The 16,528-nt window shown below is 32.6% G+C and overlaps 1 protein-coding gene across 1 annotated transcript in view; it reads right to left on the bottom strand.

Annotated features, from left to right (window-relative positions):
* LOC102800459 (radical S-adenosyl methionine domain-containing protein 1, mitochondrial-like) overlaps positions 1-16,420 on the bottom strand; it is a 35,061-nt gene extending 18,641 nt beyond the window's left edge. Inside the window, exons 1-5 of the mRNA XM_085502971.1 lie at positions 16,125-16,420; positions 13,932-13,984; positions 13,183-13,289; positions 12,473-12,605; positions 12,046-12,153 (exon numbers count right to left, since the gene is read on the bottom strand). Of these exons, the coding sequence (XP_085359097.1) occupies positions 12,046-12,153; positions 12,473-12,605; positions 13,183-13,289; positions 13,932-13,984; positions 16,125-16,331 (608 nt within the window). The 5' untranslated portion in view covers positions 16,332-16,420. The remainder of the gene's footprint in view (positions 1-12,045; positions 12,154-12,472; positions 12,606-13,182; positions 13,290-13,931; positions 13,985-16,124) is intronic.
* Between the last annotated feature and the right edge of the window lie 108 nt (positions 16,421-16,528).

Below are 16,528 nucleotides of genomic sequence, written 5' to 3'. Positions count from 1 at the left end.
CTTACTTCAATGAGTCTTCCACTGAGTGATCTCTACCAAGTGTCTTTAAATCTTAAATATTGTACTAATGCTTACTTCAATGAGTCTTCCACTGAGTGATCTCTACCAAGTGTCTTTAAATCTTAAATATTGTACTAATGCTTACTTCAATGAGTCTTCCACTGAGTGATCTCTACCAAGTGTCTTTAAATCTTAAATATTGTACTAATGCTTACTTCAATGAGTCTTCCACTGAGTGATCTCTACCAAGTGTCTTTAAATCTTAAATATTGTACTAATGCTTACTTCAATGAGTCTTCCACTGTGTGATCTCTACCAAGTGTCTTTAAATCTTAAATATTGTACTAATGCTTACTTCAATGAGTCTTCCACTGAGTGATCTCTACCAAGTGTCTTTAAATCTTAAATATTGTACTAATGCTTACTTCAATGAGTCTTCCACTGAGTGATCTCTACCAAGTGTCTTTAAATCTTAAATATTGTACTAATGCTTACTTCAATGAGTCTTCCACTGAGTGATCTCTACCAAGTGTCTTTAAATCTTAAATATTGTACTAATGCTTACTTCAATGAGTCTTCCACTGAGTGATCTCTACCAAGTGTCTTTAAATCTTAAATATTGTACTAATGCTTACTTCAATGAGTCTTCCACTGAGTGATCTCTACCAAGTGTCTTTAAATCTTAAATATTGTACTAATGCTTACTTCAATGAGTCTTCCACTGTGTGATCTCTACCAAGTGTCTTTAAATCTTAAATATTGTACTAATGCTTACTTCAATGAGTCTTCCACTGAGTGATCTCTACCAAGTGTCTTTAAATCTTAAATATTGTACTAATGCTTACTTCAATGAGTCTTCCACTGTGTGATCTCTACCAAGTGTCTTTAAATCTTAAATATTGTACTAATGCTTACTTCAATGAGTCTTCCACTGTGTGATCTCTACCAAGTGTCTTTAAATCTTAAATATTGTACTAATGCTTACTTCAATGAGTCTTCCACTGTGTGATCTCTACCAAGTGTCTTTAAATCTTAAATATTGTACTAATGCTTACTTCAATGAGTCTTCCACTGTGTGATCTCTACCAAGTGTCTTTAAATCTTAAATATTGTACTAATGCTTACTTCAATGAGTCTTCCACTGTGTGATCTCTACCAAGTGTCTTTAAATCTTAAATATTGTACTAATGCTTACTTCAATGAGTCTTCTACTGTGTGATCTCTACCAAGTGTCTTTAAATCTTAAATATTGTACTAATGCTTACTTCAATGAGTCTTCCACTGAGTGATCTCTACCAAGTGTCTTTAAATCTTAAATATTGTACTAATGCTTACTTCAATGAGTCTTCCACTGTGTGATCTCTACCAAGTGTCTTTAAATCTTAAATATTGTACTAATGCTTACTTCAATGAGTCTTCCACTGAGTGATCTCTACCAAGTGTCTTTAAATCTTAAATATTGTACTAATGCTTACTTCAATGAGTCTTCCACTGAGTGATCTCTACCAAGTGTCTTTAAATCTTAAATATTGTACTAATGCTTACTTCAATGAGTCTTCCACTGAGTGATCTCTACCAAGTGTCTTTAAATCTTAAATATTGTACTAATGCTTACTTCAATGAGTCTTCCACTGAGTGATCTCTACCAAGTGTCTTTAAATCTTAAATATTGTACTAATGCTTACTTCAATGAGTCTTCCACTGTGTGATCTCTACCAAGTGTCTTTAAATCTTAAATATTGTACTAATGCTTACTTCAATGAGTCTTCCACTGAGTGATCTCTACCAAGTGTCTTTAAATCTTAAATATTGTACTAATGCTTACTTCAATGAGTCTTCCACTGAGTGATCTCTACCAAGTGTCTTTAAATCTTAAATATTGTACTAATGCTTACTTCAATGAGTCTTCCACTGAGTGATCTCTACCAAGTGTCTTTAAATCTTAAATATTGTACTAATGCTTACTTCAATGAGTCTTCCACTGAGTGATCTCTACCAAGTGTCTTTAAATCTTAAATATTGTACTAATGCTTACTTCAATGAGTCTTCCACTGAGTGATCTCTACCAAGTGTCTTTAAATCTTAAATATTGTACTAATGCTTACTTCAATGAGTCTTCCACTGTGTGATCTCTACCAAGTGTCTTTAAATCTTAAATATTGTACTAATGCTTACTTCAATGAGTCTTCCACTGAGTGATCTCTACCAAGTGTCTTTAAATCTTAAATATTGTACTAATGCTTACTTCAATGAGTCTTCCACTGTGTGATCTCTACCAAGTGTCTTTAAATCTTAAATATTGTACTAATGCTTACTTCAATGAGTCTTCCACTGTGTGATCTCTACCAAGTGTCTTTAAATCTTAAATATTGTACTAATGCTTACTTCAATGAGTCTTCCACTGTGTGATCTCTACCAAGTGTCTTTAAATCTTAAATATTGTACTAATGCTTACTTCAATGAGTCTTCCACTGTGTGATCTCTACCAAGTGTCTTTAAATCTTAAATATTGTACTAATGCTTACTTCAATGAGTCTTCCACTGTGTGATCTCTACCAAGTGTCTTTAAATCTTAAATATTGTACTAATGCTTACTTCAATGAGTCTTCTACTGTGTGATCTCTACCAAGTGTCTTTAAATCTTAAATATTGTACTAATGCTTACTTCAATGAGTCTTCCACTGAGTGATCTCTACCAAGTGTCTTTAAATCTTAAATATTGTACTAATGCTTACTTCAATGAGTCTTCCACTGTGTGATCTCTACCAAGTGTCTTTAAATCTTAAATATTGTACTAATGCTTACTTCAATGAGTCTTCCACTGTGTGATCTCTACCAAGTGTCTTTAAATCTTAAATATTGTACTAATGCTTACTTCAATGAGTCTTCCACTGTGTGATCTCTACCAAGTGTCTTTAAATCTTAAATATTGTACTAATGCTTACTTCAATGAGTCTTCCACTGTGTGATCTCTACCAAGTGTCTTTAAATCTTAAATATTGTACTAATGCTTACTTCAATGAGTCTTCCACTGTGTGATCTCTACCAAGTGTCTTTAAATCTTAAATATTGTACTAATGCTTACTTCAATGAGTCTTCCACTGTGTGATCTCTACCAAGTGTCTTTAAATCTTAAATATTGTACTAATGCTTACTTCAATGAGTCTTCCACTGTGTGATCTCTACCAAGTGTCTTTAAATCTTAAATATTGTACTAATGCTTACTTCAATGAGTCTTCCACTGTGTGATCTCTACCAAGTGTCTTTAAATCTTAAATATTGTACTAATGCTTACTTCAATGAGTCTTCCACTGTGTGATCTCTACCAAGTGTCTTTAAATCTTAAATATTGTACTAATGCTTACTTCAATGAGTCTTCCACTGTGTGATCTCTACCAAGTGTCTTTAAATCTTAAATATTGTACTAATGCTTACTTCAATGAGTCTTCCACTGTGTGATCTCTACCAAGTGTCTTTAAATCTTAAATATTGTACTAATGCTTACTTCAATGAGTCTTCCACTGAGTGATCTCTACCAAGTGTCCTTAAATCTTAAATATTGTACTAATGCTTACTTCAATGAGTCTTCCACTGAGTGATCTCTACCAAGTGTCTATAAATCTTAAATATTGTACTAATGCTTACTTCAATGAGTCTTCCACTGAGTGATCTCTACCAAGTGTCTTTAAATCTTAAATATTGTACTAATGCTTACTTCAATGAGTCTTCCACTGAGTGATCTCTACCAAGTGTCCTTAAATCTTAAATATTGTACTAATGCTTACTTCAATGAGTCTTCCACTGAGTGATCTCTACCAAGTGTCTATAAATCTTAAATATTGTACTAATGCTTACTTCAATGAGTCTTCCACTGTGTTATCTCTACCAAGTGTCTATAAATCTTAAATATTGTACTAATGCTTACTTCAATGAGTCTTCCACTGTGTGATCTCTACCAAGTGTCTTTAAATCTTAAATATTGTACTAATGCTTACTTCAATGAGTCTTCCACTGTGTGATCTCTACCAAGTGTCTTTAAATCTTAAATATTGTACTAATGCTTACTTCAATGAGTCTTCCACTGTGTGATCTCTACCAAGTGTCTTTAAATCTTAAATATTGTACTAATGCTTACTTCAATGAGTCTTCCACTGTGTGATCTCTACCAAGTGTCTTTAAATCTTAAATATTGTACTAATGCTTACTTCAATGAGTCTTCCACTGTGTGATCTCTACCAAGTGTCTTTAAATCTTAAATATTGTACTAATGCTTACTTCAATGAGTCTTCCACTGTGTGATCTCTACCAAGTGTCTTTAAATCTTAAATATTGTACTAATGCTTACTTCAATGAGTCTTCCACTGTGTGATCTCTACCAAGTGTCTTTAAATCTTAAATATTGTACTAATGCTTACTTCAATGAGTCTTCCACTGTGTGATCTCTACCAAGTGTCTTTAAATCTTAAATATTGTACTAATGCTTACTTCAATGAGTCTTCCACTGTGTGATCTCTACCAAGTGTCTTTAAATCTTAAATATTGTACTAATGCTTACTTCAATGAGTCTTCCACTGAGTGATCTCTACCAAGTGTCCTTAAATCTTAAATATTGTACTAATGCTTACTTCAATGAGTCTTCCACTGAGTGATCTCTACCAAGTGTCTATAAATCTTAAATATTGTACTAATGCTTACTTCAATGAGTCTTCCACTGAGTGATCTCTACCAAGTGTCTTTAAATCTTAAATATTGTACTAATGCTTACTTCAATGAGTCTTCCACTGAGTGATCTCTACCAAGTGTCCTTAAATCTTAAATATTGTACTAATGCTTACTTCAATGAGTCTTCCACTGAGTGATCTCTACCAAGTGTCTATAAATCTTAAATATTGTACTAATGCTTACTTCAATGAGTCTTCCACTGTGTTATCTCTACCAAGTGTCTATAAATCTTAAATATTGTACTAATGCTTACTTCAATGAGTCTTCCACTGAGTGATCTCTACCAAGTGTCCTTAAATCTTAAATATTGTACTAATGCTTACTTCAATGAGTCTTCCACTGAGTGATCTCTACCAAGTGTCTATAAATCTTAAATATTGTACTAATGCTTACTTCAATGAGTCTTCCACTGAGTGATCTCTACCAAGTGTCTTTAAATCTTAAATATTGTACTAATGCTTACTTCAATGAGTCTTCCACTGAGTGATCTCTACCAAGTGTCCTTAAATCTTAAATATTGTACTAATGCTTACTTCAATGAGTCTTCCACTGAGTGATCTCTACCAAGTGTCTATAAATCTTAAATATTGTACTAATGCTTACTTCAATGAGTCTTCCACTGTGTTATCTCTACCAAGTGTCTATAAATCTTAAATATTGTACTAATGCTTACTTCAATGAGTCTTCCACTGTGTGATCTCTACCAAGTGTCTTTAAATCTTAAATATTGTACTAATGCTTACTTCAATGAGTCTTCCACTGAGTGATCTCTACCAAGTGTCCTTAAATCTTAAATATTGTACTAATGCTTACTTCAATGAGTCTTCCACTGAGTGATCTCTACCAAGTGTCTATAAATCTTAAATATTGTACTAATGCTTACTTCAATGAGTCTTCCACTGAGTGATCTCTACCAAGTGTCTTTAAATCTTAAATATTGTACTAATGCTTACTTCAATGAGTCTTCCACTGAGTGATCTCTACCAAGTGTCCTTAAATCTTAAATATTGTACTAATGCTTACTTCAATGAGTCTTCCACTGAGTGATCTCTACCAAGTGTCTATAAATCTTAAATATTGTACTAATGCTTACTTCAATGAGTCTTCCACTGTGTTATCTCTACCAAGTGTCTATAAATCTTAAATATTGTACTAATGCTTACTTCAATGAGTCTTCCACTGTGTGATCTCTACCAAGTGTCTTTAAATCTTAAATATTGTACTAATGCTTACTTCAATGAGTCTTCCACTGTGTGATCTCTACCAAGTGTCTTTAAATCTTAAATATTGTACTAATGCTTACTTCAATGAGTCTTCCACTGTGTGATCTCTACCAAGTGTCTTTAAATCTTAAATATTGTACTAATGCTTACTTCAATGAGTCTTCCACTGAGTGATCTCTACCAAGTGTCTATAAATCTTAAATATTGTACTAATGCTTACTTCAATGAGTCTTCCACTGTGTTATCTCTACCAAGTGTCTATAAATCTTAAATATTGTACTAATGCTTACTTCAATGAGTCTTCCACTGTGTGATCTCTACCAAGTGTCTTTAAATCTTAAATATTGTACTAATGCTTACTTCAATGAGTCTTCCACTGTGTTATCTCTACCAAGTGTCTATAAATCTTAAATATTGTACTAATGCTTACTTCAATGAGTCTTCCACTGTGTGATCTCTACCAAGTGTCTTTAAATCTTAAATATTGTACTAATGCTTACTTCAATGAGTCTTCCACTGTGTGATCTCTACCAAGTGTCTTTAAATCTTAAATATTGTACTAATGCTTACTTCAATGAGTCTTCCACTGAGTGATCTCTACCAAGTGTCTATAAATCTTAAATATTGTACTAATGCTTACTTCAATGAGTCTTCCACTGTGTGATCTCTACCAAGTGTCTTTAAATCTTAAATATTGTACTAATGCTTACTTCAATGAGTCTTCCACTGTGTGATCTCTACCAAGTGTCTTTAAATCTTAAATATTGTACTAATGCTTACTTCAATGAGTCTTCCACTGAGTGATCTCTACCAAGTGTCTATAAATCTTAAATATTGTACTAATGCTTACTTCAATGAGTCTTCCACTGTGTGATCTCTACCAAGTGTCTTTAAATCTTAAATATTGTACTAATGCTTACTTCAATGAGTCTTCCACTGAGTGATCTCTACCAAGTGTCTATAAATCTTAAATATTGTACTAATGCTTACTTCAATGAGTCTTCCACTGTGTGATCTCTACCAAGTGTCTTTAAATCTTAAATATTGTACTAATGCTTACTTCAATGAGTCTTCCACTGAGTGATCTCTACCAAGTGTCTATAAATCTTAAATATTGTACTAATGCTTACTTCAATGAGTCTTCCACTGTGTGATCTCTACCAAGTGTCTTTAAATCTTAAATATTGTACTAATGCTTACTTCAATGAGTCTTCCACTGAGTGATCTCTACCAAGTGTCTATAAATCTTAAATATTGTACTAATGCTTACTTCAATGAGTCTTCCACTGTGTTATCTCTACCAAGTGTCTATAAATCTTAAATATTGTACTAATGCTTACTTCAATGAGTCTTCCACTGTGTGATCTCTACCAAGTGTCTTTAAATCTTAAATATTGTACTAATGCTTACTTCAATGAGTCTTCCACTGTGTGATCTCTACCAAGTGTCTTTAAATCTTAAATATTGTACTAATGCTTACTTCAATGAGTCTTCCACTGTGTGATCTCTACCAAGTGTCTTTAAATCTTAAATATTGTACTAATGCTTACTTCAATGAGTCTTCCACTGAGTGATCTCTACCAAGTGTCTATAAATCTTAAATATTGTACTAATGCTTACTTCAATGAGTCTTCCACTGTGTTATCTCTACCAAGTGTCTATAAATCTTAAATATTGTACTAATGCTTACTTCAATGAGTCTTCCACTGTGTGATCTCTACCAAGTGTCTTTAAATCTTAAATATTGTACTAATGCTTACTTCAATGAGTCTTCCACTGTGTTATCTCTACCAAGTGTCTATAAATCTTAAATATTGTACTAATGCTTACTTCAATGAGTCTTCCACTGTGTGATCTCTACCAAGTGTCTTTAAATCTTAAATATTGTACTAATGCTTACTTCAATGAGTCTTCCACTGTGTGATCTCTACCAAGTGTCTTTAAATCTTAAATATTGTACTAATGCTTACTTCAATGAGTCTTCCACTGAGTGATCTCTACCAAGTGTCTATAAATCTTAAATATTGTACTAATGCTTACTTCAATGAGTCTTCCACTGTGTGATCTCTACCAAGTGTCTTTAAATCTTAAATATTGTACTAATGCTTACTTCAATGAGTCTTCCACTGTGTGATCTCTACCAAGTGTCTTTAAATCTTAAATATTGTACTAATGCTTACTTCAATGAGTCTTCCACTGAGTGATCTCTACCAAGTGTCTATAAATCTTAAATATTGTACTAATGCTTACTTCAATGAGTCTTCCACTGTGTGATCTCTACCAAGTGTCTTTAAATCTTAAATATTGTACTAATGCTTACTTCAATGAGTCTTCCACTGAGTGATCTCTACCAAGTGTCTATAAATCTTAAATATTGTACTAATGCTTACTTCAATGAGTCTTCCACTGTGTGATCTCTACCAAGTGTCTTTAAATCTTAAATATTGTACTAATGCTTACTTCAATGAGTCTTCCACTGAGTGATCTCTACCAAGTGTCTATAAATCTTAAATATTGTACTAATGCTTACTTCAATGAGTCTTCCACTGTGTGATCTCTACCAAGTGTCTTTAAATCTTAAATATTGTACTAATGCTTACTTCAATGAGTCTTCCACTGTGTGATCTCTACCAAGTGTCTTTAAATCTTAAATATTGTACTAATGCTTACTTCAATGAGTCTTCCACTGAGTGATCTCTACCAAGTGTCTATAAATCTTAAATATTGTACTAATGCTTACTTCAATGAGTCTTCCACTGTGTGATCTCTACCAAGTGTCTTTAAATCTTAAATATTGTACTAATGCTTACTTCAATGAGTCTTCCACTGTGTGATCTCTACCAAGTGTCTTTAAATCTTAAATATTGTACTAATGCTTACTTCAATGAGTCTTCCACTGAGTGATCTCTACCAAGTGTCTATAAATCTTAAATATTGTACTAATGCTTACTTCAATGAGTCTTCCACTGTGTGATCTCTACCAAGTGTCTTTAAATCTTAAATATTGTACTAATGCTTACTTCAATGAGTCTTCCACTGAGTGATCTCTACCAAGTGTCTATAAATCTTAAATATTGTACTAATGCTTACTTCAATGAGTCTTCCACTGTGTGATCTCTACCAAGTGTCTTTAAATCTTAAATATTGTACTAATGCTTACTTCAATGAGTCTTCCACTGAGTGATCTCTACCAAGTGTCTATAAATCTTAAATATTGTACTAATGCTTACTTCAATGAGTCTTCCACTGTGTGATCTCTACCAAGTGTCTTTAAATCTTAAATATTGTACTAATGCTTACTTCAATGAGTCTTCCACTGTGTGATCTCTACCAAGTGTCTTTAAATCTTAAATATTGTACTAATGCTTACTTCAATGAGTCTTCCACTGAGTGATCTCTACCAAGTGTCTATAAATCTTAAATATTGTACTAATGCTTACTTCAATGAGTCTTCCACTGTGTGATCTCTACCAAGTGTCTTTAAATCTTAAATATTGTACTAATGCTTACTTCAATGAGTCTTCCACTGTGTGATCTCTACCAAGTGTCTTTAAATCTTAAATATTGTACTAATGCTTACTTCAATGAGTCTTCCACTGAGTGATCTCTACCAAGTGTCTATAAATCTTAAATATTGTACTAATGCTTACTTCAATGAGTCTTCCACTGTGTGATCTCTACCAAGTGTCTTTAAATCTTAAATATTGTACTAATGCTTACTTCAATGAGTCTTCCACTGAGTGATCTCTACCAAGTGTCTATAAATCTTAAATATTGTACTAATGCTTACTTCAATGAGTCTTCCACTGTGTGATCTCTACCAAGTGTCTTTAAATCTTAAATATTGTACTAATGCTTACTTCAATGAGTCTTCCACTGAGTGATCTCTACCAAGTGTCTATAAATCTTAAATATTGTACTAATGCTTACTTCAATGAGTCTTCCACTGTGTGATCTCTACCAAGTGTCTTTAAATCTTAAATATTGTACTAATGCTTACTTCAATGAGTCTTCCACTGTGTGATCTCTACCAAGTGTCTTTAAATCTTAAATATTGTACTAATGCTTACTTCAATGAGTCTTCCACTGTGTGATCTCTACCAAGTGTCTTTAAATCTTAAATATTGTACTAATGCTTACTTCAATGAGTCTTCCACTGAGTGATCTCTACCAAGTGTCTATAAATCTTAAATATTGTACTAATGCTTACTTCAATGAGTCTTCCACTGTGTGATCTCTACCAAGTGTCTTTAAATCTTAAATATTGTACTAATGCTTACTTCAATGAGTCTTCCACTGTGTGATCTCTACCAAGTGTCTTCAAATCTTAAATATTGTACTAATGCTTACTTCAATGAGTCTTCCACTGTGTGATCTCTACCAAGTGTCTTTAAATCTTAAATATTGTACTAATGCTTACTTCAATGAGTCTTCCACTGAGTGATCTCTACCAAGTGTCTTTAAATCTTAAATATTGTACTAATGCTTACTTCAATGAGTCTTCCACTGAGTGATCTCTACCAAGTGTCTTTAAATCTTAAATATTGTACTAATGCTTACTTCAATGAGTCTTCCACTGTGTGATCTCTACCAAGTGTCTTTAAATCTTAAATATTGTACTAATGCTTACTTCAATGAGTCTTCCACTGAGTGATCTCTACCAAGTGTCTTTAAATCTTAAATATTGTACTAATGCTTACTTCAATGAGTCTTCCACTGTGTGATCTCTACCAAGTGTCTATAAATCTTAAATATTGTACTAATGCTTACTTCAATGAGTCTTCCACTGAGTGATCTCTACCAAGTGTCTTTAAATCTTAAATATTGTACTAATGCTTACTTCAATGAGTCTTCCACTGTGTGATCTCTACCAAGTGTCTTTAAATCTTAAATATTGTACTAATGCTTACTTCAATGAGTCTTCCACTGAGTGATCTCTACCAAGTGTCTTTAAATCTTAAATATTGTACTAATGCTTACTTCAATGAGTCTTCCACTGTGTGATCTCTACCAAGTGTCTATAAATCTTAAATATTGTACTAATGCTTACTTCAATGAGTCTTCCACTGTGTGATCTCTACCAAGTGTCTTTAAATCTTAAATATTGTACTAATGCTTACTTCAATGAGTCTTCCACTGTGTGATCTCTACCAAGTGTCTTTAAATCTTAAATATTGTACTAATGCTTACTTCAATGAGTCTTCCACTGTGTGATCTCTACCAAGTGTCTATAAATCTTAAATATTGTACTAATGCTTACTTCAATGAGTCTTCTACTGTGTGATCTCTACCAAGTGTCTATAAATCTTAAATATTGTACTAATGCTTACTTCAATGAGTCTTCTACTGTGTGATCTCTACCAAGTGTCTTTAAATCTTAAATATTGTACTAATGCTTACTTCAATGAGTCTTCCACTGTGTGATCTCTACCAAGTGTCTATAAATCTTAAATATTGTACTAATGCTTACTTCAATGAGTCTTCTACTGTGTGATCTCTACCAAGTGTCTTTAAATCTTAAATATTGTACTAATGCTTACTTCAATGAGTCTTCCACTGTGTGATCTCTACCAAGTGTCTATAAATCTTAAATATTGTACTAATGCTTACTTCAATGAGTCTTCTACTGTGTGATCTCTACCAAGTGTCTTTAAATCTTAAATATTGTACTAATGGTTACTTCAATGAGTCTTCCACTGTGTGATCTCTACCAAGTGTCTTTAAATCTTAAATATTGTACTAATGCTTACTTCAATGAGTCTTCCACTGAGTGATCTCTACCAAGTGTCTTTAAATCTTAAATATTGTACTAATGCTTACTTCAATGAGTCTTCCACTGTGTGATCTCTACCAAGTGTCTTTAAATCTTAAATATTGTACTAATGCTTACTTCAATGAGTCTTCCACTGTGTGATCTCTACCAAGTGTCTTTAAATCTTAAATATTGTACTAATGCTTACTTCAATGAGTCTTCCACTGTGTGATCTCTACCAAGTGTCTTTAAATCTTAAATATTGTACTAATGCTTACTTCAATGAGTCTTCCACTGTGTGATCTCTACCAAGTGTCTTTAAATCTTAAATATTGTACTAATGCTTACTTCAATGAGTCTTCCACTGTGTGATCTCTACCAAGTGTCTTTAAATCGTTATTGTTTAAAGCTTGAATGCCGAGTGATAGTCTGTTTATTCCAGCAGCTTTGAAATCACTGTGAATCAGGAAAGTGAAAAACATTGATAAGGAGAGCCATGCATTGTTCAGAACCAGACTTCCTTGCCCAAATGCATTCTTTAATATTTCTGGAAATGAACCCTAATTTTGGAGCCAACAGAAAAAAATTTGAGTCAATTTTCAGTTTTTATTAAAAAATTTGGCTATTTTTGTCCCAAAAAATGCAGTCGATAAACAAGAATAATTTATGAATTTGTAAACTGGTGGTGAAAAGGTTAATGTATCTGAGATGCTGGTACAAGCTGAAATCATGGCTAAAAGCGGAACTAGTCTAGTATGAATAATCAGATGCTTACCGCAGTTTTTTTGTTTCTAAATTAGTTGGATTGGCTTCTAGAGTAATCTCAAGGGGCTTGGAGATGATGGAGTATTTGTTAACAGTCTCAATAATAGCAGCAATTGTCGATGGCTCGGCCAGGCTTGGTGTACCTAGATACAAAGACAGTACATATTCAGTGCATATTTGGTCTGAATCTCTGAAGATGATTTCTCTATTTGAATCTAATAATAGTAAACAGCCAGAAGATATTACAGAACCAATCAATTATCTTACTGATAAATCCATATTCTGAATAGTATTTTTAAATGTAGAAACAATATTTTATTATTCATGAAAACATGTTTCTTTGTATTTAAATATTTTATACAAATATTGAAAAAAAATATATCAATATTTTATAATGTCAAATGATGATTTGTACCTGTTTGTATTATACAAACTGCAAGTACAGAATATATTTCAAGCACATAAATCGACTAATGATTGAAAGAAACCTGCAAAGATTTGTGGGTAATGGGTGTTACCAAATTTGTTCAGCCAACAAAAGCAGATTTTAATAAAGCACAGGGGTTTTATTGGTTGAGTGTTTTAAACATAATTTATATATTTTGCATAAAGACCATTCATGCCTTAATGAAACTTACTGTATGTTACAAAATTCTCACAATACATTGACTCCACAGACTCAAATCTAATGAGTAAATAGAGGTTTCTATGACAACCTACCTCCTCCAAAAAATATAGATGTGACATATTTCACACTGCTTATGTCTAATAAAGTTTGAGTTTCTTTAACAAGGTTACGTTTCATTCTCTCTTGGTCAATGTTTGTGCTGGGAAAAGAAAACAAGGTTATGTGAGCCACGTACTGGATTGAACGTGAACACTTCAGTTTTGTCATACACCTGTTGAATACATTGCACGGTATCCATATCAAACATAATGTGTTGCAACAACTGTGGTGCTATGAGTAAAAACAAAATAATAAATCTACTGTAGATGTATTAATTATTTGCTGGTTTTTAATTTCGCTGTTGTTGATAAGTGAACTTGTAGAATAACAATAGAACTCATTGTGTCCCTGCCATGTTTGTGAATTTAAAACTGTGTGAAATTGCTCAAATCATCTGAACAGTGAAATTAAATGTCAGTGAAAATAAATGATTTTACAGTATATATTAGGTTAATTTAGTGTAACACACATTTGGGGAGATACAGGACAATTTATAGCAGTAAACATTTGCAAAATTTAACTTTTTGAACACCAAATGTTTTCCTGGTAAAATTTAGATGCAACATTCTGCACATTTTATGAAGTTTTTCTGAACTTTCTTTTTTTAATTTTGGATCAAATGGAAATTATTTCTCATTGGTTAAAGGTCTTTATTAAAATTTTTGGAAAATTTGAAAGAAAAATATTGTGTGAAAAAAAATGTGACAACGGTTAATTTCAAAGGGTCAAACATACTACTTACTTTATATATTTGTTGAAGTTACAGTAAGTACATCGTTTCTTACAGTACGGCCACTAATATAAATAAAAAAATCATCATTATTATTCAAGTAAGTTCACCATGTTCCAGTTTTAAATAAACTTGCCATTTCATAAAGTATGGTATAAATAATATAAATGTGACAAGGAAAACAAAACAATTAACCGTCTGTAAAAACCTGTATGGACTTGTTTGAAATGTGATACAGATGTGCATGGCGATGCATGACTTCATTTTATGGCTGTGTGTCACATTACATCACATTAAAACACTTTTCTTTGTGCATCTTTTTATGGCATTCATGTATAAGTATTACCAGAGGTACATTACTTGGGGTTTGCAACGCGCATAGTACTGTATGGTGACATCATGCCAAGATCCCATTAAAGTCTCATCTCGTAGATAGCTAGACTGATGCTACGACCTACTGACATGATATAGGCGGTTTGTAATAAAACAATAAAAAATGTATTACCACATTCATAGTGAAAAAATGTAATACATCGAAAATGTACAGAAAATATAGTTATCGTAATCTGTCATATCGTGAGCAGCTATTTTGATCCACCTGGACATTCCAGTATCCTAGTTATCTCGGGCATGTGCATTGGCATTTTTCTGAGTTGGAACGCTTATGCGAGAGTGAGATTGAAACGGGATCTTGATATCATGTCACCGTAGTTGCAAACCCCAAGTAATGTACCTGGTATTACCACGGAGCATAGTCTGCCGATTATAGTATTACTTATTTATATACTGTGTAGCATAGTTTTTGCATCAGATTCATGATCAGGAGACCACAGTTCAAATCCTAATTGGGTTGAACACTAATTAATTAATTAATGTATGCGACTTTGGGGAAACAATGAAAGGTAATATCCCATTACATTCCATGGGGAAACCTTAAGATCTACAAGTACTTGTGTTTGAATGCACTTGGTTCATGGTGGTAAAGCACAATTTGCAATTTGAGCCGTAATCAAATTTGGTACTACTGAGCATGTTATTGCACAGAAAAACTGACTACAGTTTTTCAGGATGCTTCAAAATTATTAGAGTCCGTAATAATATTGGACGTTTTTTAATTCTTTTGAGATATGAAGAAACAAAACAATAGAAAGCAGTAGGAACTTGTGTGTCTTGAAAACTTTTCCAGTGACCTCAATTTGCACACACACAAAAAGTCAGGAGAGACAACAATAAGATCCAATGTCTGGAGCTGCTGCTTGACACAAATATATATCAAATGTGAAACAAACACTTGTGATATAATAATAAATATAATAATAATAATAATGAATTTATTGTATTGTATTATTTATAAAATGTTAGTAATAAAGTACAATACATATAAAACTAAAGTAAAAGTAAAATATCAGTTACGGTAATGTTATTGTTATTTCACCTACTTGTCTTAAAAACGCGAATTATTTTAATGAATGAAACATAAAGCAGTGCATGCAACATAATGAATGACATAACTGGGAAAACACACTGGGGGTAGTTTCATTTCTGCTATTGAAAAGCTTTTTTTTCTAAGAAAAATTCTCTGCAAGCATGCTAGATATTCAAGATGGCAATTTATATCCCTAAACATGTACCATGTCTTGCCAAAATATTGACCATTGTTTTTACCCGTAACTTTAATTCAGTAAACAATGTCAAGCATCATCTGTGCATGCCATGTACTTTGCCTTGTAATGAGATACCGTAAAATACTTTTTTTTTGCTTTTCGCTGAAGGAATGATTCAGTGAAAATAAAATCCAGCGAATATACCTTTCTTCCTATATTTTACATTCAACTTGTCAAAAATTAGTGAAAATAAATTCCATACAACACCCAAAGTCTTTTTAGCGAAAATTAATTCCAGCTAAAATAATGTATTTTACAGTATGTTAAAAGTGACATGCACTTTTAGAACAAATACTGTCTATGATTTAAATTCAAATGTACTGAGGAATTTATTTGCATTACCGGTATGTTCAACCATAGATGTACTAAGTACATCCATGGTTCAACAAACTTTCTACCAATAAATGTTTCACAAGAAAGTTGAAGTGAATGAATGAATAAATTAATAAACTGCAATAAATATGAACTGTAAACACTTATTCAACGATTGTTTAAAAATAATAATAATCAAGCTACATTTCTGAATAAACAATAAACTTACATGAATATATAAGGAGGCTTTTTGTTGCCATGGAATCTTGTCAACCAATAGGCTATTCTCATCTTTTGCGATTGTACTCTTCATCACCTGATGTCCTGCAGCCTGGGTAACCAACGTCCTCTTTCGCCCATAACAAATGTTATACAGGACAAAAATTCTATGTTTACTGCTAAAGGTTTGACACATATAACACAGTCTTGATGGCATTATTACAAGTCAACTAACATAATACAGTAGTGTTTCCCATTCCAGTATAACGCTACAATCTTTTCAAGTCAACCAAGTGTATAAATACGACCACACAAGTTGCTCACAATTGCTATGTTCATGACAAAAACAAATTTTCAGTTTACCCCTGCAGAAGGACAAGCATTTTTTTTTATTAAATCCGTGCAGTATATTAT

Source organism: Saccoglossus kowalevskii, chromosome 8 (genome assembly GCF_978046115.1).
Source record: "Saccoglossus kowalevskii chromosome 8, keSacKowa6.1, whole genome shotgun sequence".
Taxonomy (NCBI): domain Eukaryota; kingdom Metazoa; phylum Hemichordata; class Enteropneusta; family Harrimaniidae; genus Saccoglossus; species Saccoglossus kowalevskii.
The sequence above is the reverse complement of the archived record's forward strand: the minus strand, read 5'-3'. Positions and strand labels throughout refer to the sequence as shown.